Here is a 17,680-nt window from a genome sequence, read left to right on the forward strand (position 1 = left end):
ACTTGGTTAGTCCTAGCAAAGTTCTTGCTTGACAATTATTTTTTGGCTAAAGAGCTATTTCTTTCAACAATTTTAATGGAAATCTATTACAGTAATATATATATATATATTTAAACAGCTGCATTGGGCCTTTAACTAGTCTAGATCCACTTGTAGGTTCTTGTGATTCAGCTATATGCCTCAATCCCAGATGAATGAGAGATATTGCACCATCTTGAATGATGAAGTCCCATTTTTCCCATTCATTTGGAATTACAGGATTTAGCTGGATCTTCACAACTGAAGATGGGACGTGGACTCTTATCTAAATTAGGCAATTCATTCTGGAGTGAACCATCACTTTACCCTGTACACATATTTATTCACATAAGTGAGCTTTTAATGACGCATTCAAGTGCTAGTCGGAAGTAGGAAACTCAAACGTTAGACTTGCTAACTGGTTGAACGCAGCACGTGTAACTGCAAACAGTTAGCAAGTCGAACAATTTCTGAGTTTCCTAGTTCCGAATAGCACATGAACGCGGCATGAGTCCAACAACAAGACTCAGAGTGATTTGTAAGGTTTTTAATTAGAGGTGACTATTTACATCTAAACAGAAAGTCAGTTACTAAAATTCCACATTTCATAAAACCAAGTAAAACAGGTACACTTTAATATTTCCATTGTTGTAGTGTTTAATCATACAGTAATATTTAGTGCTTAAAAAAATAGCAACCTATAATACTTTATTATATTTAACATTTATTTTCAAATAATAAGGAAGAAAAATATATACACAACAGTAACCTAAATGCATCTGTACAGCAAAGGACCCTGTAATCTACTGACCAGAAGACAACGCATGATACATTTCTCCAGATAAAAAAGTATGTTCCTGCCGAAATGATTCCCTGTCAACCGTAAAATCCACTAATTGTGTTGTTTTCATGTTTGATTATGGTAACTGCACTTTGATACATTCTGTAAAGATTTATAAGTTTAACTTTTGTTCTATTTAAGATGCCATCATCATGATCTTTGCATTTTAAAAACAGCTATCAATTGCAGAATTGCATGGTTTGACCTATGTAGAGAAGTACAAAAAAATCAAATAAAAAAGCATAAATAAAAAATTTAAATGTGTTGATTCAATAATTGCACTGTGTGTTGGCTCATGCAGCGAATTGAAGAAATCTGCGATATGAAAAACCATCATTATACTGTCACAGCATGGAGATCAGTGTCTGGCCCAAAAAATAAAATTAAAGAATAGCACACCAACTACCTCCTCATTGTTTTCTTTCCTATGACTAGTTAAAGCTCAAATGCTCACCCCACATCACAACCAAATACAAATACAGGCAAGGCAGGCTAGCGGTTAAGAACGTTGGGCCAGTAACCAAAAGGTCGCTGGTTTGAATCCCCTAGCCGACTAGGTGAAAAATCTGTTGAAGTGCCCTTGAGCAAGGCACTTAACCCTAACTGCTCCTGTAAGTTGCTCTGGATAAGAGCGTCTGCTAAATGACTAAAATGTACAAATGCACACTATAAAACAGGTTCAAATAAAAGCGGTAATTTCTGATGTGATCAAAATATTATGCATTACAGTTGTCATTATTAGAACTCTCCAAAGTTTCAGTCTAAGAAATCACAGCAAGTACACAATTATCCCAGAGCTTTTCCAGTCTTGGGAATGGCAAATCCCACAGTTGTCTTCCTCCTCGTCCTCTTTCTGCAGCTTCAAGTCTCTAACATTTATTATTACTGTGTTTATTATTGTAGCCGTCATTATTATGACTATTATTACTGTAATGTTATTGCATTTACATCTCTGCAACATGGGTTAACTGTGCCATACAGAGTAAAAGCAGAAAAAAAAGGCAACATCGAAAGAGGCGGCAAAAGGTCGTTGTCAGTGGAACCAAGTCCCTGAGGGATAACACACATTGGCAGAGTGTCTCCCAGTCAGTCCGATCGGTCAAGCCCCTCTGCCACCTCTCCACTTTGTTGGCACTTGGCTCCCCCTACTGTCCGGGAGAAATACTGCATCTGGTCCTCAGTCCCCCTGTTTTCAGTTCAGTCTATTCCCGGGCCTTCCTTGATGATCTGTACAGTACATTCAGCAACATAAAAAGGCAGTCTGTTTAGGGAGCACCAAGACCCCGCAACTCCTCTCCAGAGACTCTGCCGGCCGCTGGTTAAGTACGTGCTTTCCAGTATGGGGTGGATGCTAAGGCCGGTGGAACCTAAAGAAAGGGACATCAAATATAATTTGATCAATCACAACAACTCAACATCTGAAAAAGGTATTTTCCGTCTGTAAGAGCCGCCAATTAAAGGGACCGAAACAAATGTATTGGTATGTTAATTCAAGATCTATATTATGTAATGGTGTATATAACTTCATGTTGTCCATAGGCTGAGGAAGTACCTTGTATAGATCCTACTGTCTTCATGAACCTCCATTTCAGAGCTCTTAAAGTCATTGAGCTCCTTCCGAATGGCAGCCTGGACGAAGGAGGGAAAGTTAACTGTATCAAGTCGCATAAGACAGCATCTAAATGCTAAAGTAAACACAGAAATATATACTTCCTTTACTGGTCAATAAGATATACTGGTGTCAATAAATAAGTGCATTACAAGCCGTGATTTAGGGAGCTATGAGTGACAGCTGATTGTACCTTGTCGGCGGGTGTTAGCTTGGTCCAGGGCTTGTCCGCACGCCGATCGTAGTCATTGGCTGTGGTGACCTCCACATACTCGTGGAAGCGCAGGATCTTTCTGGCCTGTAGCTCAGCAACCGTGGGCCTCTGACTCAGCTAGAGGAGGAGTTAAATACAGAGTTTAAAGGGATACTTTGAGATTTTGGCAATGAGGCCCTTTATCTACTTCCCCAGAGTCAGATCAATGTGAATACCATTTGTATGTCTCTGTGTTCAGTATGAAGGAAGTTAGAGGTAGTTTTGCGAGCCAAATTGGTATTCACAAGTTCATCTGAATCTGGGGAAGTAGATAAAGGGCCTCATTGCCAGTATCCCTTGAAGAGGACTACCTTCTATCTTCTCTCAGCTCGTCTTATAACAATTCACTCTAGTTAATCCTCTGTATGTAAATGTTCTGTTAAATGAGAGAACTAGCTTATAACAGTTAACAGTAGTGAGTGTGTGTGTCACTGGTCTTACCTTCCTGGTGAGCCTACGTTTGATCTCTCGGACCTCCGCCTGCCTGTCTACCTGGTTCTTGGCTGGAAAGGAGAGAGAGAGTCAAACCAACATTTAGAACCCTGTGCAGACATTCACCAAATTGTGCAATTGTTGTCCATTTCACAAAAATTTGATTTTCCAATGGGATTTAATAAAGGTACTAGGTACAAATACAAAAGTACACCGATTGAGAAATGTGTTTTCCTAATCCACATTGATAAGAAGTGGCATCATGCTCTTGGAATATGGCCTCATTTATATAAATAACAAGAATCATTACTGAGAGAGAAATACCAGTGGGGATTGAGCAGTGATTAGGTGAAAACCTAGGTCCCATTCCAATTCCATAAAAGTGCATTATTCCTTCCTCCCTTCCTTGAAGTTATCCCTGATCAGACGTGATCGGACAGGTGAAGGCAAGGGCTCCACGCCTCCACCACAAAGCTTTCACCTGTCGCTTCATTCCCATACTCAGGGAAGGAAAAATTGTGATGGAGAGTTGGAAAGACTTACGTTGAAGGATGTTTCTCTGCTCCAGCTCCTCTGCACTGGGTCTCTGGCTGAGACGCCTAGAGGATAGAAGTTAGAACATCAGCATCACATCAACCTTGTGTTAGATTTGGTGTGTATATGTGGAGAGAGAGAAGAGAGGGAGAAGAGAGAGAAGAGAGGGAGAAAAGAGGAAAGAGCGAAAGAAAATGATAGTGAGACTGTGTGTATGTGGCTTTATCTATTACCTTGTGAGTGCAGAGCCTATTTGTGTGCGTATGGCCTCCCATTGCTCCCTGCTCTGCCACGTCAGCCCTGTTGACCCTTGGTGTGTGTGTCCCGGAGTGCGTCCTCCCGTGTGACCGCTGGACTTGTCCTCCCGAGCATCTTTCTCTGGGGCATTTCGGTTACTCAGTTTCAAAGCTAACGTGTCTTTCCTTCTGACCCTGCTGGCCAAAGCACCTGAACAAGAACCACAGAGAGATGTAGTCAGGTATACAAAGATACATACAGTGAGGGAAAAAAGTATTTGATCCCCTGCTGATTTTGTACGTTTGCCCACTGACAAAGACATGATCAGTCTATAATTTTAATGGTAGGTTTATTTGAACAGTGAGAGAAAGAATAACAACAAAAAAATCGACAAAAACGCATGTCAAAAATGTTATAAATTGATTTGCATTTTAATGAGGGAAATAAGTATTTGACCCCTCTGCAAAACATGACTTAGTACTTGGTGGCAAAACCCTTGTTGGCAATCACAGAGGTCAGACGTTTCTTGTAGTTGGCCACCAGGTTTGCACACATCTCAGGAGGCATTTTGTTCCACTCTTCTTTGCAGATCTTCTCCAAGTCATTAAGGTTTCGAGGCTGACGTTTGGCAACTCGAACCTTCAGCTCCCTCCACAGATTTTCTATGGGATTAAGGTCTGGAGACTGGCTAGGCCACTCCAGAACCTTAATGTGCTTCTTCTTCAGCCACTCCTTTGTTGCCTTGGCCGTGTGTTTTGGGTCATTGTCATGCTGGAATACCCATCCATGACCCATTTTCAATGCCCTGCCTGAGGGAAAGAGGTTCTCACCCAAGATTTGACGGTACATGGCCCCGTCCATCGTCCCTTTGATGCGGTGAAGTTGTCCTGTCCCCTTAGCAGAAAAACACCCCCAAAGCATAATGTTTCCACCTCCATGTTTGACGGTGGGGATGGTGTTCTTGGGGTCATAGGCAGCATTCCTCCTCCTCCAAACACGGCGAGTTGAGTTGATGCCAAAGAGCTCGATTTTGGTCTCATCTGACCACAACACTTTCACCCAGTTCTCCTCTGAATCATTCAGATGTTCATTGGCAAACTTCAGACGGCCCTGTATATGTGCTTTCTTGAGCAGGGGGACCTTGCGGGCGCTGCAGGATTTCAGTCCTTCACGGCGTAGTGTGTTACCAATTGTTTTCTTGGTGACTATGGTCCCAGCTGCCTTGAGATCATTGACAAGATCCTCCCGTGTAGTTCTGGGCTGATTCCTCACCGTTCTCATGATCATTGCAACTCCACAAGGTGAGATCTTGCATGGAGCCCCAGGCCGAGGGAGATTGACAGTTCTTTTGTGTTTCTTCCATTTGCGAATAATCGCACCAACTGTTGTCACCTTCTCACCAAGCTGCGATGGTCTTTTAGCCCATTCCAGCCTTGTGTAAGTCTACAATATTGTCCCTGACATCCTTGGAGAGCACTTTGGACTTGGCCATGGTGGAGAGTTTGGAATCTGATTGATTGATTGCTTCTGTGTACAGGTGTCTTTTATACAGGTAACAAGCTGAGATTAGGAGCACTCCATTTAAGAGTGTGCTCCTAATCTCAGCTCGTTACCTGTATAAAAGACACCTGGGAGCCAGAAATCTTTCTGATTGAGAGGGGGTCAAATACTTATTTCTCTCATTAAAATGGAAAACATTTTGTGTTTTTCTAGATTTTTTTGTTGTTATTCTGTCTCTCACTGTTCAAATAAACCTACCATTAAAATTATAGACTGATCATATCTTTGTCAGTGGGCAAACGTACAAAATCAGCAGGGGATCAAATACTTTTTTCCCTCACTGTAGGTATCCTGTGTGGCTCAATTGGTAAGAGTGCAGCTCTAGCAACGGCAAATCGGGGGTAAATTCCCGCAGGGATAATAATCACATACAAAGGTTGTATGCACTCTACTGTAAGTCACGTCTGCTAGGTGGCATATTTACTTTTACAGTATTTTTAAGAAGCTGCCACTGTATCATATGTATATACTGTATTCTATACTATTCTACTGTATCTTAGTCTATGCCGCTCTGACATTGCTGGTCCATATAAACTCAGCAAAAAAAGAAACGTCCTCTCACTGTCAACTGCGTTTACTTTCAGCAAACTTAACATGTGTAAATATTTGTATGAACATAACAAGATTCAACAACTGAGACATAAACTGAACAAGTTCCACAGACACGTGACTAACAGAAATTGAATAATGTGTCCCTGAACAAAGGGGGGGGGGGGTCAAAATCAAAAGTAACTGTCAGTATCTGTTGTGGCCACCAGCTGCATTAAGTACTGCAGTGTATCTCCTGCTCATGGACTGCACCAGACTTGCCAGTTATTGCTGTGAGATGTTACCCCACTGTTCCATCAAGGCACCTTCAAGTTCCTGGACATTTCTGGGGGGAATGGCCCTAGCCCTCACCCTCCGATCCAACAGGTCCAAGACGTGCTCAATGGGATTGAGATCCGGGCTCTTCGCTGGCCATGACAGAACACTGACATTCCTGTCTTGCAGGAAATCACGCACAGAACGAGCAGTATGGCTGGTGGCATTGTCATGCTGGAGGGTCATGTCAGGATGAGCCTGCAGGAAGGGTACCAAGAGGGAGGAGAATGTGTTCCCTGTAACGCACAGCGTTGAGATTGCCTACAATGACAACAAGCTCAGTCTGATGATGCTGTGACACACCGCCCCAGACCATGACGGACCCTCCACCTCCCAATCGATCCCGCTCCAGAGTACAGGCCTCGGCTTAACGCTCATTCCTTCGACGATAAACGCAAATCCGACCATCACCCCTGGTGAGACAAAACCAGTGATGTCTGGTGAGGACCTGCCTTACAACAGGCCTACAAGCCCTCAGTCCAGCCTCTCTCAGCCGATTGCGGACAGTCTGAGCACTGATGGAGGGATTGTGCGTTCCTGGTGTAACTCGGGCAGTTGTTGCCATCCTGTACCTGTCCCGCAGGTGTGATGTTCGGATGTACCGATGGTGTTGTTACACGTGGTCTGCCACTGCGAGGACCATCAGCTGTCTCCCTGTAGCGCTGTCTTAGGCGTCTCATAGTATGGACATTGCAATTTATTTCCCTGGCCACATCTGCAGTCCTCATGCCTCCTTGCAGCATGCCTAAGGCACGTTCACACAGATGAGCAGGGACCCTGGGGCATCTTTCTTTTGGTGTTTTTCAGAGTCAGTAGAAAGGCCTCTTTAGTGTCCTAAGTTTTCATAACTGTGACCTTAATTGCCTACCGTCTGTAAACTGTTAGTGTCTTAACGACAGTTCCACAGGTGCATGTTCTTTAATTGTTTATGGTTCATTGAACAAGCATGGAAACAGTGTTTAAACCCTTTACAATGAAGATCTGTGAAGTTATTTGGATTTTTACGAATTATCTTTGAAAGACAGGGTCCTGAAAAAGGGACATTTCTTTTTTTGCTGAGTTTATTTATTTATATATTCTTAATTCCATTGCTTTACTTAGATTTGTGTGTATTGGGTATATGTTGTGAAATTGTTAGATATTACTTGTTAGATATTACTGCACTGTCGGAGCTATAAACACAAGCATTTCGCTACACCTGCTAAATACGTGTATGTGACCAATACATTTGATTTGATTTTGAATCTAAGTATAAATGTTTATCCATAAACCAATTCAAGTGAGACAGATACATACTGGGTGGAGGCTCATCCTCCTCATCCTCGTCTGAATCTTCATCCTTATAAAGCACTGGCCCGTCCGAGTCGCTGTCGTCCCTTTGCAGGTCCTGCTCTTCTTCCTCCTCCTCACTGCTGTTGGGTCCCTCGGGGATGACGCTGATGCTGGGCCCTCCCACCATGCACCGTCTGCTCCGTGGCTCCAGCTCTGGCTGGGGGAGCTCCCCATCGTACTCCTCCTCCTCTTCTTCTTCATCATCCTCCTCAGAGTAGTCATCCTCAGCCCTGATGGAGAGAGAGGAGGGAGAGAGAGAGAGAAATGGAGCGATGGAGATCAGATGATTTCAACAGAAATAGGAAAAGCCGCCAGTCACATATAATTATTGATGGAGCTGATAATAAATCATTGGCATCACAGAAAGATTGTGTGGCTAGATCCTTTCATAAGTCCTAGACAAGGTCTTGCCAACTTTACACCTAATTTTTCAGGTGTGTGTTTTACTCAAGTCTAGAACATTGATTAAATATCCACAGTAACATATAGGACTCACAGTTTCAGAGGCTGGATGCTGACGGCTAGGGGCCGGCCACGGTCCCCCTGGTACTCGGGCGGTGTCTCGAAGAGCAGGGAGTGGGCTGAGCGCTGGGAGCCGTCGGGGTGTGGCTGGGCTGGGCCGGGGCTGGACAGGGCCCTCTGGATCATGATGTGCAGGGGGACGGGGGCCGGACGCTGGGGGGGCTCACTGGTGGGGCTGGGAGGGTCAAAGAGCAAGGGCTGGGGGATGGGATGTTGGTAGGAATGCTGGTGGTGGAGGTAGTGCGCGTGCAGATGCTGGCGGGGGGGAGAAGGGGGGATGTGTGTGGGTAAGGGCGGGGACGGGGGAGGCCTCTGGAAGCCCACTGAGTGGTTATGATGGTCCTCAGGAGAAAGCAGGGAGGGGGAGGAGACAGACTGAGTGGACACAGAGGGGTCCTCCTGGTTGCGCTTTGTGACAGGGGTGGTCCTCTTGGGGGGCATCGGTGGGGAGGGCTTAGTTGACACAAGGCTGGTACCGGCCTGGGTGAGGTCGCCTGTGGGATGGAGAAACACAGTTTATTGAATGTGTCACACACACTGATAAACACACATGTTCACTTACTTTATTAACCTAAATCTGGGCTTTCAACCGTGGATCAAGTGATTGCACATGCTTGTTTATGTCTCTATTTACATGTAAGAGGAGCCCAAGTAACATGGGTGAGTGCACATGAACGGATATACACACACCCAGATCACATGACTGAGTCCACATTAATGCATAGATCCACAAACCCAGGTCACATGACTGGGTCCACATGAGTGCATCCGACAGGGTCTTACACTACAAACGGGTGCATGTGGCAATCAAGGTTACAGTGAGGGTTTGAATATGTACACCTGCTCTAGAATACACACAGACCATAAACAAATCAAATTGGCCAGTATGCATCCATCGCTTCTTAGCATCTCTGAACTGAGAATTATGAAAAAACCCTGTTCAACCAAGCTGGAATATACATTTCGCGATTGCATGCAAACCTTTAAATCCGTAAGCTCGATGCAGTTGCTGATGAATGTGTCACCACGAAATAGCATTAAAATACAAAGCCATGAACACACACCGCATTGGAGTACAATAGATAACAGCAGCTGACCGATTGAGTGCCAGACATGAACCATGCAATAAACTGGACTGGATTATAACATCAAGCCCTTTATCTGCCCTTCTCTTGCTCCAGAGCAGATGTGTGGATTAGCCTTTATGGGGCAGCCCGTTCTGTGCTGCGCTGCCACAGCTAGCCATCACTGGAGACTCTGTTACTCCCCCATTCACATGCCAGAGGTGGTAGTACACATATGGTGCTCAGACACCCACGTACACCCACTTACATGCACACGCACACCTCACTCTCATTCAACCTTCTTACGCGCATGCAGCCTAACGTGGCATGAGCAGAAGAGAGCTCTCAATCCAGGCCGTTATAGGTTAGTCCAGCCAGGTAGCGTTTGGCATGAGGCATTTCAAGTCAGGATGATGCAATATGATGACGCAGGTGACCAGAAGGTTGACGATAACAGCCACACACACAATGCAGGCTCGGGAAGACGTTAGAAAGACAGGGTGGGCACCGTTGCTGCGGCGATGCCAGTGAAGAGGGGCATTGGTGGGCATCCTTTGTTTTACCTGACCGCAGGCCTCTGCCATCCCGCCGGCACAGGTAGACAGGGAGGGACAGGTAGACGTCATAGTCTCCCTCGCGTTTCCAGCAGGACCAGTAGAGGGGCAGCTGGGAGTCATTCTGGTTCTCACCCCCATGTAGAGTGGAGGCTGGCGGGGGACGAGAGTCACGACACGCAGGCCTTCAGCTCTCATATAGGCTGGCTGAATGTATACACTGTGTATAGGGTAACCAGATGTCCCTGATTTCCAGGGACAGTCCTCAATTTTTGTGGCCTGCCCCCGGCTAGAGCTGTCCCCAAAAATGTCCTTGATTATCCCATAGAAAGAAAGACGCAACTGTGAAGTTAAATTGAGGTTGATATTTCAATAATCAAAACGCTGTATCCAGTCAGATTTGCATGTAAAAATGGTCTATCCCTGTACCAAACTTGTTTGACCATTTATGAGAACATTTGATCATTGATACAAACATGTAACCACCGCATGAACAACCATGCCGACCAGGCTACTAAACAGGTGATTCTAAAATTACTAGCCTAAGAAAACTGTTATAATTAATACAAGTATTTGAAAGGAATATAGCGAAAATTGATAGTTAACTATAGTTCCATACCATTGTTTTTTTTATATTTTCGCACAACTAGCCCCATTTCCAATATCTGGTCACCTTAACTACACTTACACCAGGGTGGTGTTCATTAGGGCACACCGTAGCACAACATTTTAAAAACAGTCCATGTAGTCCTTCCTGGTTTCAGTCAGTTTTTTGACGTGTGGCGTCTAATGAACACGACCAAGGTCGATATGCCTACACTGAATCCACTACCAGCACCCAGAACAAGAGGGTGTGTGTAATTAGAGTACTGCGCTAAGTGTCTAAGGGGCTTGCCTGGGCTGTGAGAGGGGCACCAAGTGGGGAAAGTGAAGAGAGGTAATCAAAACTCCTACAGTTTAAGACAATAACGGAACGTATTGTAATTGTACCAAATTAAGAATGCAGAATGTTTATCAGCAAAGCAACTTCCTAATGCCGTTTCTCCTTCCTGCTACATGACTACATCATGAAAAGCCCCCATTGTTCAGAGTATTCTATGCCCCATTTTTTGATCATATCCGACATGGTTTAATACATCGGAATTGTTTACATAATATGACAGCTGAAATGTCTACACACATTCTAGAACGTGCATATGAAATAGCTTGACAGACTATAGATTGCGAAAAGGTGACACCAGCGCACAGCAAATGACTTCCAAGCCTACTAGCTCCAGGCTAAATTAGAGTCTGAATAAAGTCAGGCTCCCCTGAGGAGAAATGCCCCTGGTAAAAACAACAACAACAACGACAACATTGTCTTCGCATGGAGCTGAGCAGCAGCAGGCTCAGAGCAACCAGAGTCAGTGGTGTCCTGGGAGAGTACAATGACAGGGAAAATCTGCTCTGCTGCTGCTGTCTAAAATAGATCAGTCTTATTAAGTCATCGGCTGGGGAACAGCCGCTGGAGCCGCAGGGATAACATCATTATTATGATGAGAGTGGAAAAGTGTGTGTGTGTGTGTTTCAGTGTGTGTGTGTGTGTGTGTGTGTGTGTGTGTGTGTGTGTGTGTGTGTGTGAATGCGCGCGACGTGCACGTGTCCCTTGTAGTAATGCCTATGCATGTAACGTGAGTCTTCTGCAGGCATGTATGCATATGACAAATGACTACATGTTACGTGAGGAAGCTCCACTGATTTTGCATGTGTGCATGTGCACGAGTGAATATGTGTGTGTATCGATGCAAGCTGCACCTGGTCTCCTCTGGCATCTCATTGGCTAATTCTGCCATCCCGTGATTAAATGGGCAGCTGCGGTCCCTACTACTACAACCACCACAACTAGAACTACTACTCACCCAACATGGCCGCGTTGCCGCCCCTGTTGACGGGCTTGGGCGGGGGGAGGGGAGGCTGCTTGGTCGCCTGGGGGGTGGAGGATGGCACAAGGGACACTATTGCTGAAGATTGGGGGTTGGCGCCTGCAGAGGAGACATTTCGGGCAGGCTTTGCAACTGCAGAGGAAGAAGAGGAGGAGGAAGAGTACGTGGTTGCAGGGTGGTTGGATGGGGTGCGGGGTGAAGAGTACGTGGTTGCAGGGTGGTTGGATGGGGTGCGGGGTGAGGGTGACCCTTCATTGCCGGGCTCGGGGGTGGAGCTCATCAGCCACTTGGGGGGCATAACAGACTGTTTGGGGGGCAGCGGCTCTCGGAGAGTGTCCCGCAGCGAATCTGGGTCAGGAACAAAATGGCTATCCGTTTCTGCAAAACACACAGCACACAAAGCACGTTACATAACATACATGTGTTAAAGAAAGAACACTTAATAACTAATCATCATCATGAGAGACACAGGGGCGCATTCGTGTCAAAGACCGTACACACAGCAACTCACTACACACTGCTAGCCTTTTTGGAGCGTGTTAGTATCTTTTCCATTATTGAAAGAGCCAATCTCATCACATTATGCATCTCCCTAAAAAACATAAATGTTTCAGTCTTGGGTTGGAGCACTGAGCCGATTTGTGCCATTCACTCAGCCACTCTAGTGTGTGTGTGTGTGTGTGTGTGTGTGTGTGTGTGTGTGTGTGTGTGTGTATCAAAAAACTTGTATGAGATTGTCATTATCAGGGGATCAGTTGTGAAGAGAAACAGTGCTGTAATTACCAACCTCCCTCCCCCATTCCCCTAGCCCCCCACCATGCTTTTTATCCCACGCCATTCCTCAAAGCTGAAGTTTGAAGTTTATTTTATCTTTATCACACGCTGATGTCACAGAGAAGAGAGGAAATACAGTGCCTTCAGAAAGTATTCACAGTCCTTGACTTTTTTCACATTTTGTTGTGTTACAAAGTGGGATACATTTTTTTTTAATGGTCAATGATCTACACAAAATGCTCTAATGTCAAAGTGTAAGATTTTTTGTTTTTACATGGAAAATAAAACTCATATCTTGATTAGATAAGTATTCAACCCCTTGAGTCAATACATGTTAGAATCACCTTTGGCAGCAATTACAGCTCTGAGTCTTTCTGGGTAAGTCTCTTAAGAGCTTTGCACACCTGGATGGTACAATATTTGCCCATTATTCTTTAAAACAATTATTCAAGCTCTGTCAAGTTGATCATTGCTAGTCAGCCATTTTCAAGTCTTGCCATAGAGCCAATTTAAGTCAAAACTGTAACTAGGCCACTCGGGTACATTCAATGTTGTCTTGGTAAGCAACTGCAGTGTATATTTTGGCCTTCTATTTTAGGTAATTGTCCTGTTGAAAGGAGAATTTGTCTCCCAGTTGCTGTTTGAAAGCAGACTGAACCAAGTTTCCCTCTAGGATTTTACCTGTGCTTAGCTCTATTCTACTTATTTTCATCCTAAAAAAAACTAGTCTTTACCGATGACAAGCATACCTATAACATGATGCAGCCACCATGCTTGAAAATATGAAGAGTGGTACTCCGTGATGTGTTGTGTTAGATTACAGGCTTCCTGTACAAGCTTCCTTCTTTGCATTCTGTCACTTATGTTAGTATTGTGGAGTAACTACAATGTTGTTGAGCCATCCTGAGTTATCTCCTATCACAGCCATTAAACTCTAATATGCTGAAATCCCTGAGCAGTTTCCTTCCTCTCTGGCAACTGAGTTAGGAAGGGTGCGTGTATCATTGTAGTGACTTATTTAGGCTAGCCATTACAAAAGGGTTGAAACTGTATTGGAAAAAGTCAAGGGTTGTGAATACTTTCTGAAGGCACTGTAGGTCAAAGAAAACTGAGGGAGAGAGAAAAGGGGAAAAAGGAGAGGGGGAGGGATGAAATGGAAGTTTCAGAAGTGAGAGAGAAGAGACAGAATAGAGGGCGAGAGAGAGAAAGCGAGAAGATTAAGATATAAATCAGGGAGAGCGTAAGATCTAAAAGAAACAGCGGACACTAAATGCCATTTAGCTAAGTGTGTAATAACTGGAATGGTATCAACTAGCTTTAGCTCGTCAGCAGGGTTACGGTTGAGCTGACAGGCATTAGCTTTTAAGGGCAGGAATGGTTAAAACGATAGTGCCGCATTAATTCCGAAAGGAAGAGAGGATGAGCTATTCCCTTTATTCCCTTCTGTTCCTGAATAAGACGCATAGCTGGAGCAGGACTCAGGGGAGCAAAGAGGCTCAGAGACTCCTGTCTATATCTGGGCCCAAACCAGAGTACTGAAGAGGAGGAAGACGGAGGGGGGGCAGAAGTTTCCCTTATGCACAGATCTAGGATCAGCTGATCCTTTTCAAATCTTAAATTAGGGGTAAAAAGACAAACCTTAGATCAGTGTCTAGAGACAGCGTCATCCTACTCCACAGAATAAGGGTGTGTGTGTCAAATCAAATTTGATTGGTCACATACACATATTTAGCAGATGTTATTCCGTGTGTAGCGAAATGCTTGTGTTCCTAGCTCCTAGCTTGTGTTCCTAGCTCTAACAATTCACAACAATACACACAAATCTAAAAGTAAAAGAATGTGTGTGTTAATAGCTCACCTCTACGGGCCCTTCCCTCCTCTGCGGATGCGTGCCGGGGGAGGGTGGGCTTCCATGCTGTCTCAGCGGGGCGACTCTTCCTACCATCCTCTGATGGTGCCTTCTGCAGGCCCGGCCGCTTGTCTCCGTCAGAAGAGTGGAGTCTGCCCCCGCGTCTCCCCTCCTCCCCCTTCTCCTGTCCCATCCCCTGCGCCTGGCCCATCCCCTGGCCCTGCCAGGCCATGTTAGACTTCCACTCCCCCTCCCCCTCCCCCTGGGATCGTCCTCCTCCCCCTCCTCGCCGGCCATCCTCCTGCTGTCCAGAGCCTCTGGGGCCACCCTGGTCCCCATGGCGGTCTCCTTCCGAGGGGAAGCGGACCCGGCGGTCCTCTGGCTGTGGCAGCCAGGCTGGGTTAATCTTCAAGTCTGATGGGTTCATCCCAGAGTCTGAGGTGGGTCTTGTCTGGTTCTCCTGCACTCTGCCCCCTCCACCACCTCCACCCATGGGCAGGGTGTGGCCATTCTTCACGTAGGGCTGTTTGGGGCTGTGAGGATCGTCCCCTTCTGTCACAAAAATGGATACAAGCAGTGAGACTTTCCATACAGAGACAACCGTCACTCACACATGAGAAGATCTATAAACTAACACTACTTTGAGTCACCAACCAAGTGTGAGGGAGTGGTTAGTCAGAAATCTAACAAAGCCATTATCTCTACTCAAAATGTTGTGCATATTTGAGTAGAAATTGTCAAATTTATTTGGCTTGTTGAAATAAGGCACAGGATGGACTTTTGGATTGGTTCCCTCAGTGGATCTGGACATGATTTCACAGCCCCCTTCAGAATGTGAGGTTTGAGAAAGGTGTCCTAACTGCCAACCCCTTTGGATCAGAGCTCTGCCCCTGGAGTGAAATATGTTTAATAAATGGACCTCTGCAACACTGACGCCGGCAGAGTGAGTAAGAGCACAGAACACACTGACTTTAAAAGCTATTTCCCCAGCTCAAGAAAAACACCATGTCATTTTCTTCCCAAAATATATAGTTCTACTGTTGAAAAGGGAGCCTGAGAGTTGCCTTTCTTCAACTGCCATTGAGTGTTCTGAATATGAAGCTGTTACGGTCATCGACTATGCTGTCTGTGTAGGTGTGATAGCCCTGGACTTTTGTCTGATACAGATAAAGCCATTTCCAATTTGCTCCCTCCCCCTTGGCTGCCCTAACCCTTAAATGTTTGCAGATCTGAAGGGTCTGGATAGGTATATGCAGGGTAGTGGTGGAGCGTCCACCATGTTGCTTACAACTTACAGATATAGAAACATTGAAAGGTTAGGGGCAAGAGGAAGGAGTAGGGAGCCAACTGGAACTGGCTGATTGAGTCATGTGGGGATCAGGTGAGTGAATGACATCACCAGAGGCAGCACTCTTACCATTCTCCGGGAGCTCCTTCAGCACTCCCTGTTCTATAAGCTCCTGCCTCGGTCGCCTCATCGACATCTTTCTCTCCAGAACTGCCGTCAACACACAGAATTTAAGCTTGTGCGTTAACGCACAGAGTTTTTTTTCAGATTTATTCCAGATAGCATATAAAACCGAAGATAATACTTCAAATTTTAGTGTGTCATATCACGTTCCAGAAGTCAGATGTAAGTTTACAGATCTTCAAATAAAAAGGATATTATTCTAACCACTATAACAATTGTCTTTTTTAAGCAGACTGAACTGGACACACTGGAAAAAGCCATGGCATGTACATAACATCACCAAGAGACAGGAAAAAGCACACTGAAAGGCGTATGATAAAGATTGAATGCAACACATAAAAACAAACAACCACAATGAAGCCGGAACACAAACCTTCTGAAGTTTCCGTAAACTTCTCGCTGCTTTTCTTTTTCCTCCACTTCCATGGTTTGAAGATCTTGCCAAGGGTAGAGAACTTGCCCTTGCCCTTGCATGGGATAGGGGTGCCGTCCCCATCTCCCCCCGTCGTGTTGTGCAGGTGGTCAACGTCATCATCTGGAGGAATGGAGTCAGTGAGAGAAGAATGGAGAGTCAAGAAACACTGTTGAAATATGACAACCACAACTGGGCATCTACAACATAACAGCACAGAGAGCAGAGCTAACCAGAGCCCAGACATTTTCACAGTAGAGCATTAGCCTAGCTGAGCTAGCCTGACACCCATATGCACACGGAGTAAAAGTGCAGAAGAACATTAGCTTAGCTAGGCTAGCCTGACACCCATATGAACCATGAGTAAAGACATGGGAGGGCCAGACTCATTAGGAAGGTTATTATCTTTAGCTCAGAGCTCTGGGACTGTGTGTGCTTTGGCAGGGTGATGGTGAAAGCTCATGTACTCCTCCACACATTCACAACCAAGTAACCAACAGTTATGTGATGGGAGAGTCCCTCTTGCACTGGCCTCCATCCATAGCTTCCCACAGTCAAGAGTCTCACATTCCTCCCTACTGGGAAAATATTGTTATCAGCCTTTCAATACCAACAGGCTATGTGGAAGCACACAGACACACATTGCACTCTATATGCTTTTTCACTAACAATGTGGAGTCATACACCTTTAAAAATAATTTGGAGGTAGGACTCTCTCTTTGGCCTGAGTGCGTCTCTCTCCGAGACACGCATAGACATCCAGCTGCCATGGTAACAGCTCAGGTGATTGACAGGCTGACTGACAAGGTGCTGAGCTACACAAGGCCTGTCACAGAACAACTCTGTGAGCCAGGTTCCTCTAAGGTTGAGGTTTTTATTCAGCAGACATAATATTTTCCGTGTAGAGAGAGGCTGGGGCAAAACAACCAACAAGTCCCACAAACACAGGATGTCCTTTAGTGAGTGCATATTTTTTTCATACTGACCCCCCGTGGGAATCAAACCCACAACCCTGGCGTTGCAAGCGCCATGCTCTACCAACTGAGCTACAGGAGGGTTTATGGGCAGATGTAATAATACTATACAATACCTTCCTTCGAAAGGCCAGAAGTGGAGGTAGAGGAAACATGCATGCCAAAAGGTGGAAATGGGCTCCAAAGCAGGGTCATGGAGGTTATATTACAGAGCTAGTCTACCTGGGTGAGAGCTCAGGGTCAAGCTTCCATGGTGGTGGGACTTCAGGCAGCATGCCATGAGGAAGCAAAAGGTTGTGTTCAAAAACTCAAACTCTCTTGTCCCTAGTCGATCCTAACACCCTAGGTAGGGCTGGGGGCGGCTGTGACAGCGCAGAGACCCACAGGCTGCTAAGCCACATGCGGACAAAACAAGTTCAGAGGCCAGGTCCAAATCATGTACATCCAGCTCCTCTGGA

General features: G+C 45.4%; 1 protein-coding gene across 1 annotated transcript in view; it reads right to left on the bottom strand.

Annotated features, from left to right (window-relative positions):
- Window positions 1-616: 616 nt before the first annotated feature.
- The window catches only part of LOC311139170 (phosphatase and actin regulator 4B-like), a 62,322-nt gene continuing 45,258 nt past the window's right edge, over window positions 617-17,680 (bottom strand). Inside the window, exons 4-16 of the mRNA XM_084174062.1 lie at window positions 16,210-16,371; window positions 15,783-15,863; window positions 14,375-14,917; window positions 11,719-12,120; window positions 9,830-9,973; window positions 8,177-8,696; window positions 7,645-7,910; window positions 3,921-4,134; window positions 3,697-3,752; window positions 3,163-3,224; window positions 2,662-2,799; window positions 2,412-2,488; window positions 617-2,226 (exon numbers count right to left, since the gene is read on the bottom strand). Of these exons, the coding sequence (XP_084030188.1) occupies window positions 2,211-2,226; window positions 2,412-2,488; window positions 2,662-2,799; window positions 3,163-3,224; window positions 3,697-3,752; window positions 3,921-4,134; window positions 7,645-7,910; window positions 8,177-8,696; window positions 9,830-9,973; window positions 11,719-12,120; window positions 14,375-14,917; window positions 15,783-15,863; window positions 16,210-16,371 (2,681 nt within the window). The 3' untranslated portion in view covers window positions 617-2,210. The remainder of the gene's footprint in view (window positions 2,227-2,411; window positions 2,489-2,661; window positions 2,800-3,162; window positions 3,225-3,696; window positions 3,753-3,920; window positions 4,135-7,644; window positions 7,911-8,176; window positions 8,697-9,829; window positions 9,974-11,718; window positions 12,121-14,374; window positions 14,918-15,782; window positions 15,864-16,209; window positions 16,372-17,680) is intronic.

Source organism: Coregonus lavaretus (genome assembly GCF_964263955.1).
Source record: "Coregonus lavaretus genome assembly, chromosome: 13".
Taxonomy (NCBI): Eukaryota; Metazoa; Chordata; class Actinopteri; order Salmoniformes; family Salmonidae; genus Coregonus; species Coregonus lavaretus.